Source organism: Sorex araneus, chromosome 1, assembly GCF_027595985.1.
Source record: "Sorex araneus isolate mSorAra2 chromosome 1, mSorAra2.pri, whole genome shotgun sequence".
NCBI lineage: Eukaryota > Metazoa > Chordata > Mammalia > Eulipotyphla > Soricidae > Sorex > Sorex araneus.
Window position 1 is genome coordinate 265035438 of NC_073302.1, and position 23499 is coordinate 265058936.

Here is a 23499-nt window from a genome sequence, read left to right on the forward strand (position 1 = left end):
AAGACAGGCTGAGACAGCAACTAAATATTGATGGCTCTGAATGTCATTTTTAAAAGGTTGTTTTTCTACACAGGTAAAGAAACCTGATTTGTGTTTGAGGAAGTTGACATTGGTATTCGTAGGAATTAATTAGAGGGGCAAGAGCAGGCAATAAATATGCACCCTATCCAAGAAACACAAGATTCTAATCATTTTATTTATTGCTAATTGATTCTTACCTAAGTTTGCCGCTTATATATTACAAATATATGTGGCAGAAGTTAATGTAAAACAAAGGTACGATCTTGTGGTTCTTCTTTCAGTAACTGTGATGACTTTATCTCACTACTATGGTCTTTGGCCCTGCCAGAAATGTTGATAAGTCACAATATCTGCTTTAAGCCTCTGTTAAAGTGATCCTTCCTGTCTTGTAAAGTCTCCACATTGAGATAATCCTGCAAATCAACACTGTCTGCACATTAATCTGCACATTAATCTTCCTGAACTTCTCTTACATGTGTATTTGGTGTTGCTTGCTTTTTAATCAAGTCAAGGAACAGAGATAAAGTCAGTCTTAATTCCGAGGAATATGCTATCATTTAGCATTGTAAATCTTTACCAACTTTCACAGATAAAAAGAAAATATATTTAAAAATTTTTAAACATTTTTTTGGTCTGTGGGCCACACATGGAGATAGTCAGGAGATCTCCTGTCTTTGCACTAAGGAGTTATTCCTGTAGGTGCTCAGGGACCATATGGGATGCCAGGGATTAAACCCAGGTCAGCCTTGTACAAACACCCTACCTGCTGTACTGTCTCTATGATCCTGCTCCCAAAAATGTTTTTTAAAAGTCTCCTTAACCTTCCGTATCTTATATATACAACATATTTTTGATAATTATCTTCAAAATCATTTTGAGAGGGCTGGCATGTAAGATGTATGTAAGATGCTCATCTTGCATATGGTCATCCCAGGTTCTATCTCTAGTACCCCATATCTCACCAGCCTCCAGCCCTGCTGGAAGTCATCCCTGAGGGCAGAACCAGGAGTAAGCCCTGAGAACTGCCAGGTGTGGCTCCAAAACCAAACAGAACACAATTAGTCCTCTTGAGAATGAAAATCAGCTATCTTCATTACTGCTAAAGAACTGCTTATCTTTGTTTTAGCTTTAAACTATTAAACCTTTTAAGGGTATGCAGGCAGGTTAATATTCCTTTCTATAAATTTATAGATGAAAAGGCCAAAGCTAGAGAACCATAAGTCTAGTTTTCCAATAAACACCCTGGTATGTCTTATCATGTTCACATACCTCCTAGTAAGGAAAGACCTTTGTAAGCACATATTCCTTTTTGTTACCTGCCTCCTGTCAAAAGCAGTTATGAAAATAAGGAGAATCAGATAGAATGTATTTTTTTAGGAGAAGGGGTTAAAATAAAAAAAAACCTAAGCAAACGCATACCTACATATCACAGGGCTCATCAATGCTATAGCTGAGGGATAATATATTTTAATATTTTGAGAAATTTCTATTAGAAATAATAATGACATCTATTTTTCTTATTTCTGTAAAAATAGTCATGAGTGGAAGATGTAAACTGAAAAAGTATTGTTTAAAAATAGCAAATTTACTTCAACTATTTTACTGACTTGTGTATTTTTATATTTGCTTTTGGATTGTGCTCAGCAGTGCTCAAAGCTGACTCTGTGCTTAGGGATCATGCCGGGCAATGATGAGGGACCATATACATCTTACTCCTGTGCTCTTTCTCCAGCCTGATTTGTATCATTTTTATCTTATTAAACCTTAATTAAGTACTATAACTTGGATTAAGAATTTCATTATGTTTTATCCAAAGTCACTGCCATTATTTTACTGTGATAGAATTCTGGAGTTCTTAACTGGCCATAGGTAATGCTATTTTAAGAGTCAGCATAAGTTAGCAGGCATTTCAAAGGGCTGGAGCACATACTTTGCATTCTTGAGTCATGGGTTTAATCCTCCATATTCCATGATTCCCAAAACGTCCCCATGAGAACTGAGCAAAAGGAAGCTCCAAGCACTACCAGGTGTGAGAAGGAAGGAAGGAAGGAAGGAAGGAAGGAAGGAAGGAAGGAAGGAAGGAAGGAAGGAAGGAAGGAAGGAAGGAAGGAAGGAAGGAAGGAGGGAGAGAAAGAGAGAGAGAAAGAGAGAGAGAAAGAAAGAAAGAAAGAAAGAAAGAAAGAAAGAAAGAAAGAAAGAAAGAAAGAAAGAAAGAAAGAAAGAAAGAAAGAAAGAAAGAAAGAAAGAAAGAAAGAAAGAAAGAAAACATCTGCAGAAAAAGAGCAGGGGAAAGTAAACATTTCTTCATAAATACGATGTCACATTAAAATTAATGAAAAAATAAATATAAATAAGATAAGAAAATATAGAAGTTTTAAAAGATGACTTGTAGTAATTCTAATCATTCTCATACTTATTGTATATGCATCATTCAATTAAGAAAATTTTAGAAGGCACGTCAGGTGGGGCAGATAGCTCACCTGATTGACTACATGTCCAATATGTCTAAGACTGAAGTTTAATCCTCTGCAATACATATATGGTACATATATGGCCTCCTGAGCAGTTCTACCTTGTGTGGTTCTGGACAAGATATTTTTTAAATTTTGGAGAATTATTTCATTTGCCAAGGTATATTTTATTGTACAGGGTGTTTTGTAAACTAGAAGCTGAGAAAAATGTTGATCAGAATTAGAGGTAAAAATTAAGATACATCTAATAAGACATACATAATGTGAATAGAACCTTTACTTCTTGTTTTGGCTGCAGCATCACAAATGGTGCTTATGAAACAAGAGCTATTACCATGATACCTGGCATGTTGATTCAAGGAACTGCAGATGTGGTGCTGTTTGGACTCTGTGATGTTGGGAACTACAAAATGTACCTCTACAGTGCTCAGAATCATTCATAACGATACATAATGATGCAAGGAGCATGTGTGATGCAAGGAATTGAATCCAGGCCCAAAATTTCCAAGGTATAAACTCTAACCACTGGGATATCATCTGGATCTATTATAAATTTATATATTTTACATTATATATGCTTTTAATTATTAAATCAATTGCTTTGACTCAAAAGTTTACTTTTATGACACGTAAAATAATTACGATGGTTCTTAACCTCATTTATTCATTATGAACATAAAATGTAAAATGATTATAAAATAATTGGGAGAGTTACTAATGCTTTACTTTTTAAAAATAATAAGCACATCTTAACTAAATGTTATTTCATTTGTTTTAAGGGTCAAAAATAAGTTTCAGATAAAAACTTTTCTAGGAATAAACAGCAAAATGATCTGTGTTACCCTACATTCATTGCTGATAGTGTTATTTTCTCAGTTTTCTTTCTGCTCTCCTTAGCTGTATATTTTCCAGTAATACTAATATATCATTTTTATTTCAAATGTTTGTCACCTGGGAATTTAAATGATCATTGTTTTTATATGTTTAGTTATGGTAATGAGCAATGAATAATTCATATATGTCTATTCATATAAAACTTTTATTTAAATATTCATGCTGATTAAACTGCATATAATTGATACTTCCTTATAAAATAGAAATATATATTCCGAATGGAAACAAAATAACTGCATTTTAGGAAAAACACAGAATTTTAAAATATAAACTATAAGGATGCTAGATAAACAAAATAAAAATGGAGATATAGACATTGTACCCGGGTAAGATATGTGCCTTGCCTGGGGCCAACACCCATTCAATCTCTGGTACCTCCCTATGGTCCCTCAAGCACTACCAATGGTCAACTCTGAGGAGAGAAAGGAAGACATAGTCACTGAGTATTGCTCAAAACAAATAGCAAGGGCTAAATTACTTGTTTTTATTGACTAATAATGTGAGAATTGGTGCTTTTAATTTTATTTATTTATTTACTTATTGCTTTAGGGTCACACCATGTGGTACTCAGGGGCCACCTCAAGCTGAATGCCTGAGTCACCATATTGTTCAGGAATTAAATGCAGACTCTTACATGCAAAGCATCTGCACTGAGCCTTCACCCATCTCCCTGGACCCAAATGGATTTTCAACTGTTTTGTTTATTTTTTTGTGGCACATGCAACAGTGCTCAGGACACTAATCTCAACTGGTGCTTAATTTGCTCCTTGTAAATTCTGAAACATCCCAAAGTGCCTAAGACCAAACTGGGAGTTTCTTTTTTTTTTTCTTTTTGGGTTATCACCTGGCAATGCACAGGGGTTACTCCTGGCTCTGCACTCAGGAATCACCCCTGGTGATGCTCAGAGGACCATATGGGATGCTGGGAATGAAACCCAGGTCGGCCAAGTGCAAGGCAAACACCCTACCCGCTGTACTATTGCTCCAGCTCCAAACTGGGAGTTTCTTATTTCAAATCAGTCACTTCTACCACTTAAAACTACCTGCCTAGTAACATTTATTTTTTAAACTTTGTATTTTTTGTTATTTTATTTGTTTATTTATTTATTTGTTTGTTTGTTTATTCACTTATTTATTTATTTTTGTGTAGTGCTAGAGATCAAATTTAGGACCTTAGACATGCATGTCCAGTGCTCCATTGCTGAGATATAGCCCCTGCCCCCTCTGTCTTTTGGGGGTTAAGGAGTACACCCTACATCTCCAGGCTTACACCTGGCTCTGTGCCAAGGGATCATTCTTGATTCACAATGGCAGATCAATTGAACGTTTTCAGAACTAAATGAAATACCCTTCACTACTAAATGAACTGTGCAGACGTCAGCATACTTAATCATTTTTGTTCTCAACTTTCTTATTTGTAAAATTGTGATTCTTGAATAAGTATCCTCTTTAATATGCTCTATATTAAAAATTTAATATTTTAATATTAAAATACTACTAATAAAATACTAATTAAATAATATTAAAATACTACATAATTTTTATTGCTTTATCATTTACATTTACAATAAGATATAAACTATTTAGACTGAAATAATTTTTCTATTAAGAAGTATAATGCAAATTTTAAATCAAGACATGGAAATTTTCATGATTATAGATGTTAAAAGCATCTATGAGAAGCTTAAAATAAAAAAAATGATTTTAAACTTACAATAAATCTACAGAAAAAAAACCATAAAATAAATTAGTTAAGCTTACAATAAAAGGAGCTTAAGTGGTAAGATTTCCATAATTGATTTAATTTAGTCCCTTATTTTTTAGTAACTCTTTGTGTGTGGACTCATTTGAGTGACTATACAATCTTTTTTTTTTAAATAAAATCATAGCTACTTTTTATTCAATATAAAGAAGGTATTGGGTGAATTCCTTTCTTAAAATCTGATTTATTTTAAAATATGCAAGGCCTATAATAGACAACAAATTACCATATAAGAAATATTTCAGGAGGAAATTATACACAGCAGGTAAGTCATTTGCTTTGCACAGGACCAATCGAGGTTGCATTTCCAGGACCCCACATGGTCTCCTGAGACCCTCAGGAATGATCACTCACTGAAAAGCTTGGTGTAATCTCTAAGCACCAAAGGGTGTGACCCCTAAATTTTTTTAAAGAGAAAAATATTTTGTTGCTAAATTAAGAAACCAATTGAAATATCATGAAGTCTTTTATTTTGGTGGTCATATTTCATATCCACCTTCATTTATTTTATTAAAGGTGAAACACGAAACTATGATATTTGTCCTGTTTAAAAAATGTTCTTATGGAAAATTTCATCAGACAATACACCATGGAAACTTATTTATATTCCAATAACTATGTATCTTTCTGCCCAAGTGTTCTCTAATTGATTTTCACATTTGGGTTTTTAAGTTTTCTTCTTTGACTAAAACATATTTTTTCTTTTTACAATCTGCTTGATTTTTCTATGTCTGATGATTACTTCTTTATTTTTGGGGAGCAGACCAGTTGATCTCAGGGGTTACTCCTAACATATTGCTAAGGAGATGCTCCTGGTGGTTCTGGAGGGACCATATGGATCTGGGAATCAAACTCCAAATATGGAAAGCTTACACTCAGCTTTTGGAGCCATCTCTCTGATATTAGGCTCCACTGTCCTTTACTAACACTTTCTATAATCCGCACTAACCTCATACAGTGTGATAATAACATACTACTTAACATAATAAAACATTACACTTAATAGTTCATTGACATTTTAATTCTTCCCACTCAGGTATTTGACCTTCTAGAGCAATTATCTTATCCCTCTATTTATTAGAACATGTGTTACAGTACTATAATAGTGCTATTTTAATGCTGGTTGAATAAAGGACTTGAATTAACAAGGAATATTCTCACACAAATCTTTATATTGGCTAATTCGGTCAACTTTATTTTTAATTTAATACTTATGGTCTTATTCTTCAAAAGAAGATATTGATAAAATATGTAAAATAGAGGTAGATCTTTCACATAAAATTTAGGTAAATTTAAGCAAAGCATCCAAAGAAATTAAGAAAAAAAAGCTGTGTATTGTTACTACAAAAAAGAAGATAATCATTTCTTTATGATTGAAGTGAAAATTCTAGATTTCATTATATTTAATTCACAGGGAAAGTCTAGACAATATATCTTTTTACAATTGGCCTATAAATTGATAAGAAAGAAAAATTAATACAATGACTTTTAGATCAAACAGTTGTATCTCTCATTCTTACAAAAATGTATTTGCAATACTCAATACACTATTCCGTATTAGTAAACTGTCATATGGAAGAATAAAAGACAGCCTTTTGCTATTTAATTGTTAGCATATACATAAGTCATAAGAGAACTATACTTCAGGACAATCACAATTTTTTTTTGTTTTTAAACCTTGTTTCTGGAAGTGAACAATAATTAAGTCAAGTATTATTACATTTTTAAAGGGGACATAATTTCAGTATCTGGACAAATTAATTTTGTTTTCAGGGGAGCATTTAAAATGATTGTATATAACTTTTTGTTTGATTTTAAGGTTTTTTTGGGGGGTCGCACACCAGTGCTATTCAAGGGTTACTCCTGGCTCTGCACTCAGGAATTATTTCTGGCGAACCTGAGGGACCATATGAGATGCCACAGATTAAACCCAGTAAGCTGCTGCAAGGCGACCTCCTTACGTGCTGTACTGTCCCTCCATTCCCAATTTTGTATATTATCAAAGGCTGATATTTATCTCTTAGCATTTTAATGTTATCACTGTTTATAATAACAAGACATACCTCAGGAACTTATACCTGGATACATCTAAGGTTAGAATTCTACAGGACACAGCATTATAGGAGACAAAATGCAGTGTGAAAATTTTATTGATATTTAGCTTATATATAAGAATATATAGGGTCATATTCTGTTGAATATATGTTCTCTTGAACTTTATTATTCCCTCCTTCCTTCTATTTTTCCTCCCTTGCTTCATTCCTTTCTTACATACCCACCGTTTTTCCTTCTTTTCTTTTTCTGCTAGAGTTCCTAATGCTGCATACAAACTTCTGAGAAATTGATAAATTAAAGAAATAAAAGTCCAAAGTTACTTTGAAACTGCATATACTTATGTGTCCATATCAATATAAAATGATGAGAAAACTGATCTTATTATAATTTTCCATTTGCTAAAATGTTAACATTTTAAAATGAAAATACTAAGGTTATAGACTATGAAACATGTTTTTGTGTAATATGTCATATCCAGATTCCATTTTTCAATTATTTCATCTATTTTTTAAGTTATTTTTGTCAGTTATACATGCATAAATACTGTTAAATGTGAGTGTCTATATTTTAAATGTATGATGCTCTATGATTGCATTACTGTTAGATTTATTTGCATTTTCATCCTATCAACATATTTTTCTTTCATTAATATAAAATTGTGCAATATATTTAGTGTGTGTGCAGTTCTAAATATATTTTCTATTTGAAATTTGCGATGAAAGAACTTTTTAAAGAAAATTAGGGACTCAGACTTGCAAGAAAATCTATTTTTTAAGTGAAAAAGACATGAAAAGAATCCACACATATTCACATAAATAAACAATGCTACACCTAGACAAGTGTTCCCTTTAAGACAATAAAATCTGACAGATTAAAATGAGATTTTTCTATTCTAATATATTATATCAGAGACAAGTTCAAGGTGTTACTATGCTGATATTTTCTTCAGTCTATTTATTACTTGACATATATATCGTTTCTCAAAACAAGGAGGTGTCTGATAACAAAATGCCATTTTAGATTCACTTTCTTCATGCAACTATTCAGGAATTTAATTTAGCTTTCTACTTAATATTGTTTTAGGCATGTTTTCTAATATTTTATTTTTCATATTATCTTTCCCCCAGTCAACATTCATTCCCCTGGTATGGTGTGACATTGTTCTGAAAAATCAAATGAAAAGATACTTCATACCACCCCACTTTACCTATTAACTAGGTATAGTTAATACCTATTAATAGGTATAGTTAATACCTATTAACTCTGTTCTGTGCAGACTATTCTCAGATAACTTTAGTAATCTTCCTTCAATGTAGTGTATCAGATCCTATGTAGAATAAGACTGTTTTGAGGAGACGAGCTATGGGCTGTGCCACAGATGGCTGTGTTTGGGTACTACCATGGCTATGCTTTAGAGATTGCTTCTAGCAGTACTACAGGAACCATGTAGTTATGGAAAACAAAACTGGACCTCCATCATAAAATACATGCACTCTCTGGCTGCAAATTTATTTGTTTTCTGAGGTCAGCAAGGAGCATATTAATTGGGAGTACTGTAAACATAGCATAAACACAAGTGAGAAAGTCATGAATATCCTTTTGACAAAAAGAAAGTTTGATGGCTTTCCATGTATGCACACAACTTATTTTATACCTTTCCTCAAAATAAAAGGGGGGTTTAAATATTATCATAAAATTTGTTCTTTTAAGAAGCCCTCTTTTTCTCCTCAATATCCACTTTGAAATAGTATATTATGGAGCTCACTTCATTGTTAAAATATCAATAAAACCAACAACATTTACAGATGTCTGCCTCCCTTCATATTTTTGTGATATTTTGGCTATTATATGTTAAAGCATGAGTATGTTGAAAACATTTCCTTATCATAAATGCAAATCATGTATTTTTGTCTTCTAGTATCTAGGTTTAATACTGAAAATCCAACATTACTGATTATCCTTTGTAAGTGACTCAAGTTTTCATTGCAGTTATTTTATTATGGTGAATTCATAATTTTATGGTTATTGTTCTCATTTGCTTCTGCTTATTATTTCCATCTTTGGAAGCTATTATATCTGATACATATACATATGTATACTATATATATTGATACTAGGCAAATAAATCTGAATTTCCCTTTTTCTGTATTTCCCCCCCCACTGGCTATTCATTTTATTTATTTATTCATTTGTTTTTATTTTAATTTTTTTGCTTTTTGGGTCACACCCGCGATGCACAGGGGTTACTCCTGGCTGTACACTCAGGAATTACTCCTTGCGGTGCTGGGGGACCATATGGGATGCTGGGAATAGGACCTGGGTCAGCTGCATGCAAGACAAAAGCCCTCCCCACTGTGCTATTGCTCCAGCCCCTGGCTCTTCATTTTAGACATCGACTCTGTACTTTAAAGCAATTCCATCAGATTATTTTCTATTTTGCTCACTCTTTTTAACTCAATATTCTTCATGTGAAACTTCCATGGGTACAATATAACATCTCTTAAGGACTGGCTTTGGGTCATTTATCTTCCTATAATGATGACATATTTTGATCTTATTGGTTTAAGATATGACATCCTTATTTTGTTAAATTCTGTTGTGTTTGATAATACCTGGCAGTGTTCAGAGAATTTCAAAGCACTTAGGATCAAATCTTTAGGATCATTTCCAGCAATGCTCAAATGTCATTCCTGTGGCACTTGAGAATGATGCTATGCTGAGAATTGAACTCAAGCTTGGAGCATACAATTTATGTACCATACCATGCCTATTCAATTTTCTCTCAGTCTTTCAATTTCACTTTTTTGTTAAGTTTTAATATCAATTGCAGGTATTTTTATATCTGAAGATATATTACTTATATTTTTATTGCATTTCTAATTAACTTCCTATTCTAATGATAAATATGACATCTATCATATAATAGCAAATCTATTTGTGTTCTTATATTTCAAACTTTCTATTGAAGTTTAAACTTCAACCTGTTATGGGGATGCATCATCTCATCTAAAGTATATCCCTAAAATATTCTATACATCTTGACACTTTGTACATATCAACACTAAGGTCACATATTTATGAAGCTCCGTATGCATTCACCTAGGAAGATGAAGTTCACTTACAAAGAACTTTGCAATGAAAACAGAAATTACAAATGTAGAGAGCAAATCTAAAACATTGTTTACCTAGAACTGTATGGCTATTAAAACATTGAAAAAATCTCAAATTAATAATATAAACTTCCAATCAAGAACAAAAAAGAGGGGATAGACAGGTAGAATAGTGGGTAATGTGAGTTAGATTCCCTGCACAACGTATGGTTCCCTGAGCCTGCTGAGGGACCCCCGAGAACAGAGCCTGAGAAAACCCTGAGCAACTGCTGGTGTGCTTAAACACACACACACACACATAGCAAACAAACAAACAAACAAACAAAACACCTGCATTAGGAAAAGAAAGGAGATTGAGGGTTATAGCAGTAGTATGCTTGCCTTGTATGCAGTTGACCCTGAATTTGATCTCCAAGCCCTGCCAGGAGCAATCCTGGAGTGCAGAGCCAAGAGTAAACCCTGTGCAAAAGTCAGATATGATTCCTGCCAGGTAAGATGAAAAAAAGACAAAATAAGAAAGAAGGAAAAAAGGAAAGAAAAGTAAATGAATTGTTCCGAGTCTAGTAGCTAATGAATTTCTCATTAAAAAAATGGTAGTCATAACTGCACAACTCAAAGAAATCGATTTTACACTTTAGAAGCTTAATTTTCTGGTATATGATTTTTGCCTTGGTTGAAAACTGAACACTCCAAAAAGAAAGAAAGAAACCACTACCTTATCATTAACAGAAAACACGGTTCTTAGAAAATCCATATTAAACAGTAATTATGTTACTTTTTATCAATCTATCCTTAGACTTTTATTGTACATAGTAAGTATGTTCTACTAATATCTTAGCCAATTTTACATAATATTAAATATAGTGGAAATAAGTGAAAAAGAAAGTATGATATACAAATTTCATATTTTTAAAGAAAAAAATTCCAAAATAAATTCTCAGAAACTACTGAGAAAACCATCATATTAAATGTTTTATTTATTTGTCAGACATATTATTGTCTTATTGTCAAGGCATTTTATGAATAATATTTGGACTTGAGCGATAGCACAACGGGTAGGACCTTTGCCTTGCACTCAGCCAACCTCGTTCCTCTTGGAGAGCCTGGCAAGCTACCTGTGGTGTATATGATATGCAATAAACAGTAACAAGTCTCACAGTGAAGACGTTACTGGTGCCCTGTTGAGCAAATCAATGAACAACGAGATGACAGTGAGACAAGTACAACAGTGCTATCTTATTCACCAGAATGTACTTTATTCATTTATTATGATTATAAACCATTTTTGGCCATATAACCATATTCATGAACTAAAACCAAAGACCTTGCATAATTTACTCATAAATTATATAATACTTGCCAATTCAAAAAAAACTTAGGTCAAAATATTTTGAATTTTCATAATATGCTTTTAAAAATTACCATAGATTATATCTTCTTGTCACTTGTATTCTACACACTATACATTTATAATTTCCTGCAACTAAAATAGGTACTGATTTACTGTTTAACAAGTCAAATGGGCCATGCCTCTTACTGAACAAACAAACTAACAGAAGTGGCTGTTGGTTTACACTGAAATCCAATCCTAGCTAATACAATGAAGGGAGAGTTAGGATGTGTATTTGACAAAACTCACACAAACAATCCACAAAACAATTAGAGAAACAGAAGTCATATATGATTTCTTGAATGAGACAAATTTTTGAGTCACTGTCTTGAGGACATGTCTTAGAGAAAAATTTGATTTCTATTAATTTTTTACTGCTCCATCTTGTTCTTCCTGAAGAGCTGCTGCATTTTCTACAACACTAGGCTGTGAAACAGCCATGCTATTGCAAAACTTGCCGGAATTGTTTGGGCAACACCAGAATATTGTCAAAGCCCAGTTTAGCTGCAAATTTGCTAACAATGGAAGCAAAAAACACTTACTAGGATAGAAATTTCCTTTCCATTCCAGCTTATAGACCAATGATTGGGGTACCAAAGATAAAAATGGAGGGCAGAGGATTTATTTGCTCAAACAGGAAAAATTTGGGTATCCCTGAAGATTAAGTTCTATGTTGGGAAAATAAGCTTCCAGAATCAGGGCTCCAATTAGAATGTTTTGAAAGGAAAAGAGAAGTGGCATATGCCTTAGCCTTTTCTTTAATTGGCCCAAGTCAGTATACACATATGAAGGTATAGTTTAAAATATGCATTTCAGTGGCCACAAATATTTAAAACACAATTAGAAAAGAAGAGAAAAAGAAAAGTGGTGAGAGATGAGAAATATAAATAATGAAGAAGGAATATATCATCTATGTTAAATTTTTAAATGTTAAAAGAGATAAGAATTTGATGTTGTTCGGATAGTTTATCATCAGAGAGAATATTAATCACATTTAGAAGCTGAAATAAATTACAATGAATCACCAAATAGAGACAGTGATATGTAAAAGAGAAAATGATATAGAGACATAAAAACATAGGATAAAATAAAAGAGATAAATACCATAATTCACTCAGATTTAGAGCAGTTTGGAGGATAAGTGATCTATATTACAGCAAAACTGAACCAAAACAAAAATATCAATACTTGTTTAGGCATGAAAAGAGAGACATACTAGAATACAGCAGCTATTAGGTCACTAAACCTTATGGGATATGCATTGTGTTATGAATCTGATACTTGATTCATATGCTGTTCTCTGAAATACTGTTTCCATTTGCATCTTTACAATGGACTCCTAAATGGCTCAGAAAAGCAGACATTGTCCAAGATATCTTACTCCTCAGTTACCTAGAACTTGATGGAAACCACGAGCTAATACTTTGTAATACTAAAAGACACTTAACCTGTATTTCAAGCAAAACAAACTTAGTTTCTTTAGATATACAAATATTACATGAAAATAATTGAACTTTAGCACATCTTAATAAGAAGGAATCAACTAAAATAGAAAGAAGAAGATATTTCATTCCAAAATGCTCAATCAAGTGTACTCTCACAGGAACATATGTTTTAAACTGGTTAGTAATAACAACACATAGAGATTTTACAGGGGTATGAAAGTAAAAATTCTTCAAATGTGCTTGACAAAAGTAATGTATGCATGACATTGTAACATTCATAAATATTATCTGAGAAAATCATCTGTATATCTCATGTTAAATTTGGGTTCTATGTAATCTAAATAATGTATATAATTTCAATTAAAACAAAACTTGAATTTAAAATTTTTCAAACATTTATTGTTTTTCCTTAATTTTAGTAAGAAGCAAACTAAAAATGTAAAGCAAAACAGATCAAAATTTTCATCATAATGGATTTATCTATTAATTTTTTAAATGTTATTTACATTTATGGTAGTGTAAATAGACATGTGAAACACAGTGCTGGATTTATCAAACTTGATTTTCATCAAATATTTTTTAAACTCTATACTTTTGTTTGTTACAATGCCTAAATCAGTGTATTTTCATTAAAACTGTAGTATCTCTTTAGAGTGCACTATATATATGTAGACAGTACGTTGTCAATTATTTGACATATTTCATCAATAAATATAATTTGCATTTCTCAAGATTCCATGATACAAATGAAAAATTCAGAATCAAACAACCATATTAAATTTGTCTCTTATTTGTATAGGACTTTATAATTTATAAAAGAAATTCAGGTTTATGATTTTACATTATATTTTTATCAACTTATAACCTTGAATTTGTGGCAAATCTCCTTAAGCCCACTGATTACTCTAGAGCAAAGCTCAATTAAATCCTGGCACATTGACCCCGGAAGTGTCATTCATCAGTCTCTGAACTATATTATCTTCCCATGGATTCTTTGAAGTTAAATTAATAAAGTACAAATATATGTATTGACTTGCCTATCAGTAACATGTGAGTAAATAATACTGTCATTGGAAATTAATTTTTTAATCCTCTAAGTTGCATTACTGAATGCTTCATGATAATTTTGAGTTTTATATCAAATTGTGCATATTGCAAAATGTCATATTGTAACAACTATTAGAATAGCTTGAAGTATAATAATTTTAATAACTTTAACATCTTGACAGTTTAATTCTTTGTCAACACCCAAAAAAGTATATTATTTAAAATGCATATTATTTAAAATGCAGAGGCACCCCGGTGTGTGGGGCCCGGGGCTGAGACTTCCAAGCCTGCTCGAATCAGGACTGGGACTCTTCCACCCAGATTCTCTATTTTCCAGTAGCTAGGCGGTCACACCCAGGGACTGCCCCTGGCACCATGTAATCCCATCAACAGCCAACATCCAGAGACTATAAAAGAAGCTCCTGGAAGCACTCGACCTCTTATAGCCTAGTTCTCCCTCTGGGAGAACCTGGGAAGCTACCGAGAGTTTCCTGCCCACATGGGAGAGCCTCACAAACTCCCCATGGTGTATTCATATGCCAAAACCAGTAACAATGTTGGGACTCATACCCCTGGCCCTGAAGGAACGTCCAATATGGCACCATTGGAAAGGACGAGTAAAGAGAGGCTTCTAAAATCTCAGGGCTAGGACAAATGGAGACTTTACTGAGACCACTAAAGAAATTCAACGATCAATGGGATGATGATGATGATGATGATGATGATGATGATGATGATGATGATGTAAAATGCATGCTCAAATTGCAAGCTCACAATTTTTGTGAAATCAACGATAATTTGTAACAATTTCACTACATTCTAACACATTTTTATTGTCAATATAAAATTAGTTTTGAACATTTCTGAAAATGGTATGAAAAAAGTAAGAGCGCTTACCTAGTCCATGTCTATGTGTTGACATTGGTGGCAAGACAGTCCAGGTCTTAGTTCTAGGATTGTAACATTCAACAGTGTTCAAAGTCTTTAAGCCATCTCGGCCTCCAATCACGAAGAGTTTGTCATCAATAACAGCCACACCAAACTGTAATCTTCTTCCATTCATCATTCCTGCCTGAATCCACAAATTTGTTCTCAGGTCATATTTTTCTATGGTTGTAGCTCCTGATAAGATATAAAACCAAATAGTAACAATTTATTGCTAATGCAATATATTATCTGCTTAAGAGAGAATATAAATTAGAATATGAAAACACTTGTGTCACTTTCATTTTCTCAAGGAAAAAATGGTAGAAAAGCAGTGCGATAGTGAGTCAAATGACTAATATTCTCCTTTAGGCAGACACTCTAGTGATAAAAATCATAACAAACGTTATGTCTGTTTGAATGACAAAATGGTCTCATGATAAAACTATTGATATGAAATAATTTGCAAAATTTGTTTTTAGAAAACTAACCTATATATCTTTATGATTTCTAAATAAGTTAACCTAATAAAGTCTTAATTATTGTCTTCTGTCTTAAATAACAAATTTACACAAGTCCTTTTTAGATAACTAACCTATGTATCTTCCACCACTTGTTTTATTTTGTTTTAAAATAATGTAGGAGTACTGCTTTGTTCAGCCATTGATTAAGCTGACTGAATTGGGCATGAAATCCTTTTTACTTCTTTTTTTTCTAATTTTATTGTATCACTGTGAGATAGAGTCACATAGCTTTCATGTTTTAGATTCAGCCATACAATGATGGAACACCCATCCCTCCACAAGTGCACATTTTCCACCAACAACCCGTATACTCTACACACATATACATTCCAGTCCTCACCCTACGTCTACAGCATTATAGCAGATAATTTCCCCAATACTTCCTAATTTGGGGCATTATGTTTTGCTAGAAATTTCCCACCACAATTCAAGCCTACCTGCCAGGGTTAGACACTAGATAATTTATTTTACATTGCTCATTTTGAATATCATGAGAGCTCGTGTGTCTATGCTTGTAAATGTAAATTTCTAGATTGTAAGTGGTTGGGTTCCAGAGACATCTCTGTATGGCACTAATCCTTCTTGGATTCAATTGGGAGTCTCAGGGCCAGGGCTATTTGTGAGCTCAGATGGCACCTGGAGGCAAATTGTGATAGCCACCGCTTTGTACTCTTCTCTCGTGGTGTCCCTTCAAAACGTAAGCTTTTATAATTCTGATCCAGTCTAGATGATCCAGTCTAGACCTTTTAGTTGTGTGCTTTGCCAACCCAGCGAAGTAATTCCAAGTTTTTTCCTGACCAGTGAAAAACATAGCATATGTAGCGTATGCATGTACAGTTTATAAATATAGTCATTGCTTAGAAAGAATGACTTCAGGGGCCAAAGAGATAGTAAAATGGTTAGGGTGCTTTCCTTGCACGTGGCTGACCTGGGCTCCTTCCCTGGCAACACACTGGAACCCAAGCACTGCCAGGAGTGATTCCTGAGTGCAGAGCCAGGAGTAAGGTCTTGAGCAGTAGCGGGATGGCCCCCAAACCAAAATAATAACAACACTATTATTAACAAAAATAATATTTTTTTCATTAACAAAATGTTATGTTATTAAAAAATTTAACTTTAAAAAGTTAAAACATTTTAACTTTATAAGGCGTGACCTCTCCCTATCGGAGAACCCGCCTAACTACCGAGAGTATCATGTCCACATGGCAGAGCCTGGCAAGCTCTCTGTGGCATATTCGATATGCAAAAAAAACAGTAACAATAATGGGTCTCATTCCCCTGACCCTGAAAGAGCCTCATCTTCCATTGGGAAAGATGAGTAAAGAGAGGCTGCTAAAATCTCAGGGCTAGGACAAATGGAGACATTACTAGAGCCCGCTCGAGCAAATCAATGAACAATGGGATGATAGTGATACAGTGAATTTCTAAATAACAATTTAAACTATTAAACTCCTAATTTTTTTTTTAATTACTGAAAATAATTTTTTTTTTTAATTAGAGAATCACCGTGAGGGTACAGTTACAGATTTATACACTTTTGTGCTCATACTTCCCTCATACAAAGTTTGGGAACCCATCCCTTCACCAGTGCCCATTCTCCACCACCCGTAAACCCAGTGTCCCTCCCACCCTCCCCAATCCCATCTCCCCCCCACCCCACCCTGCCACTGTGGCAGGGCATTCCCTTCTGTTTTCTCTCTCTAATTAGCTGTTGTGGTTTGCAATAACAATTTAAACTATTAAACTCCTAATTTTTTTTTTAATTACTGAAAATAATTTTTTTTTTTAATTAGAGAATCACCGTGAGGGTACAGTTACAGATTTATACACTTTTGTGCTCATACTTCCCTCATACAAAGTTTGGGAACCCATCCCTTCACCAGTGCCCATTCTCCACCACCCGTAAACCCAGTGTCCCTCCCACCCTCCCCAATCCCATCTCCCCCCCACCCCACCCTGCCACTGTGGCAGGGCATTCCCTTCTGTTTTCTCTCTCTAATTAGCTGTTGTGGTTTGCAATAAAGGTGTTGAGTGGCCGCTGTGCTCAGTCTCTAGCCCTCATTCAGCCCGCAACTCCCTTCCCCCATATGGCCTTCGACTACAATGTAGTTGGTGATCGCTTCTCTGAGTTGACCTTTCCCCGGAACGTGAGGCCAGCCTCGAAGCCATGGAGTCAACCTCCTGGTACTTATTTCTACATAAACTCCTAATTTTTGTCTTCTGCCTTAAAACAAAACTTTGAAAGCTAATTTTAAGAAAATTAAACAAATTTGTGCCACACTTTTTTAAACCAGCACTTTAAAACATGTATCTTTGTAATTGCTTACTATAATTAAATAAATAATTAATATTAATGATAATATAGTACCTATATTAAGATAAAAATTACATATATATTTAACATGATCTGAACATCCTTATCAAACATGCTATAATCTAAATACATAACTTGATTTTCTTTAATGCTTTTTATTTATAAATTTGAGAAACGCAATAAATGGACTAATAACATAGAAACAATAAGGATTTTCCAAATTGATAATTAGCTTCGATGAATACACTTAAACATTTCACAAAAAATTGTTTGCAGAAAATGATTTTGCACATGTTTATATGCTAAAAAAAGGACAGTAAACATCTCTGTTGCTTTGAATGCTCCAATACATATTCACCCGGGTTTCAGGCTCAGTATTAAATATCCCTACAAAGCAAGCCATGGTGTTGTGTGGTATAGGGGTGAGAAGATGGGGCCATGAATCCAAGTCCTCACCTCTGAAAGGCAGTGCTCTGCCACTGCATCTTCTCTCAGACCTGGAAGTTAACATTCTTATGCAAGCACTAAAGACTGTTTACTTCTGACATGAAAAGCCTGCATAGTAAAGGAAAATATTCCAATGGGATAATTTACTCTTAAGAATCTAGCTTGTTGGGGTTGCACAGGGGTAAGGCTTTCACCTTGCGGGTTCGATTCCCAGCATCCCATATGGTACCCTGAGCACCGCCAGGGCTAATTCCTGAGTGCAGAGCCAAGAGTAACCTCTGTGCATTGCCGGGTGTGACCCAAAAAGCCAAAAAAAAAAAAAAAGAATCTAGCGTGCAATAAACTAAAAATATATAATCTACTTGGTAGAAGTCTTGCTAATTGATGTGATCATAATCTAATTTAAATATCTGTTTTAAAGATACTGGATTTGATAATAAGATTTAGTAATAATATTTATACAGGATTACATGTATTTAATTTCATGATATTAAAAATATGAAGATTTTAATCATAGACAAGTATGAGGGCTATAAATTTATAATTTATAAATAGACATAGAATTGTTATGTCCATTAAAGTCATTGAATACTTTTTAGTTATAACAAGATGATTTAGTACATACTTATTTTATGCTTTATGCAAATAAAAATTTAGAGATGTACTAAATTAAGGTCAAATGAATTATCAAATTGAAAGCACTGTGATTTCATGAATGACTACACATTAAGAGTTGTATGCAATAATTTTCATTGTAACTCGACATATAAATGATGATGGGAGAAGTAACCTAAACTTAATTAAACCAATTTATGAGTCATGTTTAGCTGATATATGTGGATAGGGAGGTAATATTTGAAAAAAGATACTTTCTTGAATCTTCACAACCTTGGTAAAAACAATTTAGCACAAATTTAAAAAGGCGGGACTGGAGCTATAGCACAGCAGGTAGGGCATTTGCCTTGCACGTGGCAGACCCGGGTTCGATTCCCAGCATCCCATATGGTCCCCTGAGCACCAGCAGGGGTAATTCCTGAGTGAAGAGCCAGGAGTAGCCCCTGTGCATCGCCAGGTGTGACTCAAAAAGAAAAAAAAAAATTTAAAGAGGAAAGTCTTAAGAACTTATAGGATTTGTGGACTCTGAAGAGACAGAGGTTGAAAGGAAGTTTGATTATAATTTTATAAAATCGAAGTAAGCAATATATAACTGATATTTTTTATTTTTAATATGAATATGTAGTAGATTTCCTACTTTGCAGCATTTTTCCTAACCTTAGTTTTCAAAGTTGGCTTATATATTTATCCTAACTTTCCTAAAGCAGAAATCGTGCTTTGACTTTTCATTTTTTAATGTGAAGTGGTAATAAATTTCTTTAGCTGTCCTTGAATAATCACTCCACTTATTACCTAAAATCACAGTTTTGCTTTTTTTTTCCAGCTTAACAGTTCTGGAGACCAGCATTTGAAATATGTCTCACATTAGTAAAATGAAGATGTTGCAAGAATTTTATAACTTTAAGGGGTCTATAAGGACCAAATGGTTTCCTTTTATTTTCCATCTTCTTGAGATCATTCGTTTTCCTCAAAGGTCCTTGAAACCTCCATATTCAAAGCAATAACAATGCATTTTCATTGACACTGATCCTTAGAATTACACTGGGCTAAACCAAAATTAATCTTGATTAACACAGAATATTAGGTTTAATAATAATAGTAATAAGAATTTTTAGTAATAATAGTAGCACTTTCGTCCGGTTGTTTATTGATTTGCTCGAGCAAGCACCAGTAATGTCTCCACTGTGAAACTCATTCTTACTGTTTTTGGCATATTGAACATGCCACGGGTAGCTTGCCAGGCTCTGCCATGTGAGTGGGATACTCTCGGTAGCTTGCCAGGCTCTCCAAGAGGGACGGAGGAATCAAACTCAGGTTGGCTGAGTGCAAGACAAAGCTCTACCCACTATGCTATCGCTCCAGTCCAGTAATAATAGTAATAAAAATTTCTAGTCATGCTTCCTGTGCATGCAGTGAGACTGGACATGAAATGGTCTCAAGCAGTACTAGGAATGAACCCTGAGCACAGTCCAAAGTAGTTTATTTTACCGCTAAGAGTAGCCTTCAAAAACCAATAAAATAAATTATTGATAATGCAACAAGGAACTAGTTTTTTAAACAATCTAAATGAACTTGGAAGAAAATCATGATTTCTCCATAAGAACAAAACTGAACCAACAGTATAATTTTCATTTTGTGAGATAATAGATATGCCATACTAACTTTTGCCCTACAAAACTGTAACCTGAAAGATGGCCCTTATTTAAAGCCACTAAATTTGTGTTAATTTATTACATCAGAAATACAATAATTTTCCAAAAGTAAAATACATTTGTTTCCCAAATTTAATAACATAACTTAAAAATATTAGATAGAAATATGAAATAAATTTTCTCAAGAGAAATAGCAGGCTCCTTCCTTAAAATTTAAAGTAAAGGAAAAAGTGTTACAGGTTTTATTAAAATATAGTTCTGTTTATCTTTGCAGTTATTAGTTAATACAGATAATCTTATTTGGAGAGGAATAATATGAATTAATATTTTATATTTGATTTGACATTACAGATAGCAATATTATTCTAATATGGATAAAATTAGCAATTGACTCATCCTGAGTACAGTACAGCAAAAAAAGAAATCATTAACGACAATAACAAAAGATTTCACTGAAAGCTTCCATAAAGAGAATAAATCTTCTTTATTCAACTTACAAGAAATTTCCTTAGTCACAAAGCCTTTTACTATAATTTTAATATAATATTCATAAAGTAAGTTACTAAAATTCTAAAGGTGTTATATGCCAATCATTAAAATAATCTGAGGAAGCAGAGAGCATGGAAAGAATCACCAGGAAAAAAATGCACTGATTTAACTTGGGTAGACAAATTTTTTACACCTATTAGGAGAGCAAACTAAAATAAGTCCCACACTATAGGATAAATAAAGGGCATTTTAACTCTATTCTGGTTGAGACCATAAAGTCATTAAGAAACATTCAAAATGACGTTGGATATATCCTCTTAAAGAAAACAATAAATATGGAGACGTATCTTAGAAATACTTAAAAGAAATATATGCACATACATATATTTATGTACACATGTGTATGTACATGCATGATAATATATTGCATATATATTCAAATTAAAAATAATTTAATTTATATTTATATTGAACACACACTGTATGGGGTGCACCCTGCCTGCTGTACCATCACCTCAGCCTATAGATATGTATATATATATATATGCATATATATAAATTCAATCTACTTAAAATATAACATTTCAAGGTTTAAAGAAAATATACCTACAGAAATGACTAGATTCTAGACTTTTTCATGAAATATGCTTTTTATTTGCTCTCCTATATGTACATATTTATGACAATCATAGCTCTGTAGTAGCATTTTACACTTAATTAAAAGGCATTATTATAGAGAACAGATTTTTAAGCACAACTGAAAGTTTTACTTTTTATAAGTAAGATCTATTTTATAAGGATGGTATTGTAAATATTTATAATAAATGCATATGTGTCAAACACTCAAGTAAAAGATTCAGTACATCTTTTTGCTATAAATAAAATGAATTTATACACTAGAAACATACTGATTCATAGCTATGATAGAGGCCGAAATAAAATATATCACTATGTTTAAGGCTGGATTTTGAAATAGATATATGCCTCAAAGCTCAAGTATTATGATAACAAATTATTATTTTAAACTTATCATTAAATTAATTTTATAATGTTAGGAAATACATAAAAGCATCTGCTTCTCTGCTCAGAGACAAATGGAATAAAATTATGAAAATAATTTCTTTATTTTTATTTTATATTATATTTTTATTCCTAAAATCTGTTATTTTTATAACCATTTGAAAACATTTGAAAATATCCGCAAAAACTATTTCTAGAAATTGCAAATCAGATAGGAAAATACAAAAAAAGAAATCAATATAATTACATTGTGAAGTGTAATTGTACAAAAAGAGAAGAACTTGTTTAAAATAGGAGCACTAAAATTAAATGATCCAAAAGTAAAATCATGTAAGTACAAAAATTATGCCAGTTCACATGAATAGAAAGAATAATAGTTAATGAGATGACATTGCAGAAATGACTATGGAATCACAACTAATAAAATTATATAAGAATAAGGTACATATGAAACTTGCTTCTCTGGAAATTCACATATATGTATTAGGAACTGACCATCTCCAGAGCAATACTCAAGTATCCTGAGGGACCTCAATACTTAGCCACTTGTGCTGGACCTTTACAGAAAAACTGGACATTCCTGAAATCAAGAACAACTTTGGAAATGTGGGAAAGTGGGTGTCCAGGACCAGGGCTGGATAAATTGGGGACACTGATATATCATCATTAGGGTGCAGGTAAAGAATTAATTAGCTTGAAACACTGCTGTTAATCATTCTATAAATCACAGAGCCTCAAATAAAAATAAATTTGTTTTGCTTTTAAAAACTTAAAAACCTTCAAAAAATCTTTTAAAAAAGCAAACCCCACCAAAAAGACAAGTCACAAAACAATAGTCAAGAAAGATGAGTATTTTGTAAAACTAACGAGCAATAAGCCATCAAATCATGATGTTGTTTAGGAATGCGGTGCTCTGTGAGTTCTGTGATGGTACACAGCATTGCTGCCATCAGTGACTGGGGCACTGGAGCACACGGTGCTGTGGGCTGGGATGCTCCGGAGAGCTTATTGTGCCTGTGATTGATAGTTTCTAGCATAAATGAGTCTCGAGAGATAATGGCCAGCTGGGAATTAAAACATGTACAACCAGAGATTTTTTTTAAGTGTTGCTGAAGAAAAATAGCTACAACAATGAATTTTAAAGGTCACAAATACCTATATAATTTTAAATAAATGAAAAAAAGTATTCATTATCAAAAAGGTGTTAACATGGCTGGTTACCCTTTGAGAAAAGTTACTATTTTGCGCATTTTGCAAGTCCCCCAAATCCCATGTTTACCAAACTAGACACTCTCTGAACCCTATTGTGATTCTATGAA

General features: G+C 33.1%; 1 protein-coding gene across 1 annotated transcript in view; it reads right to left on the minus strand.

Moving 5' to 3' along the window:
• Positions 1-23499, minus strand: part of KLHL1 (kelch like family member 1) — a 319714-nt gene that overhangs the window by 67819 nt on the left and 228396 nt on the right. The window contains exon 7 of the mRNA XM_004604001.2: positions 15093-15317. Coding sequence (XP_004604058.1) covers positions 15093-15317 — 225 coding nt within the window. The remainder of the gene's footprint in view (positions 1-15092; positions 15318-23499) is intronic.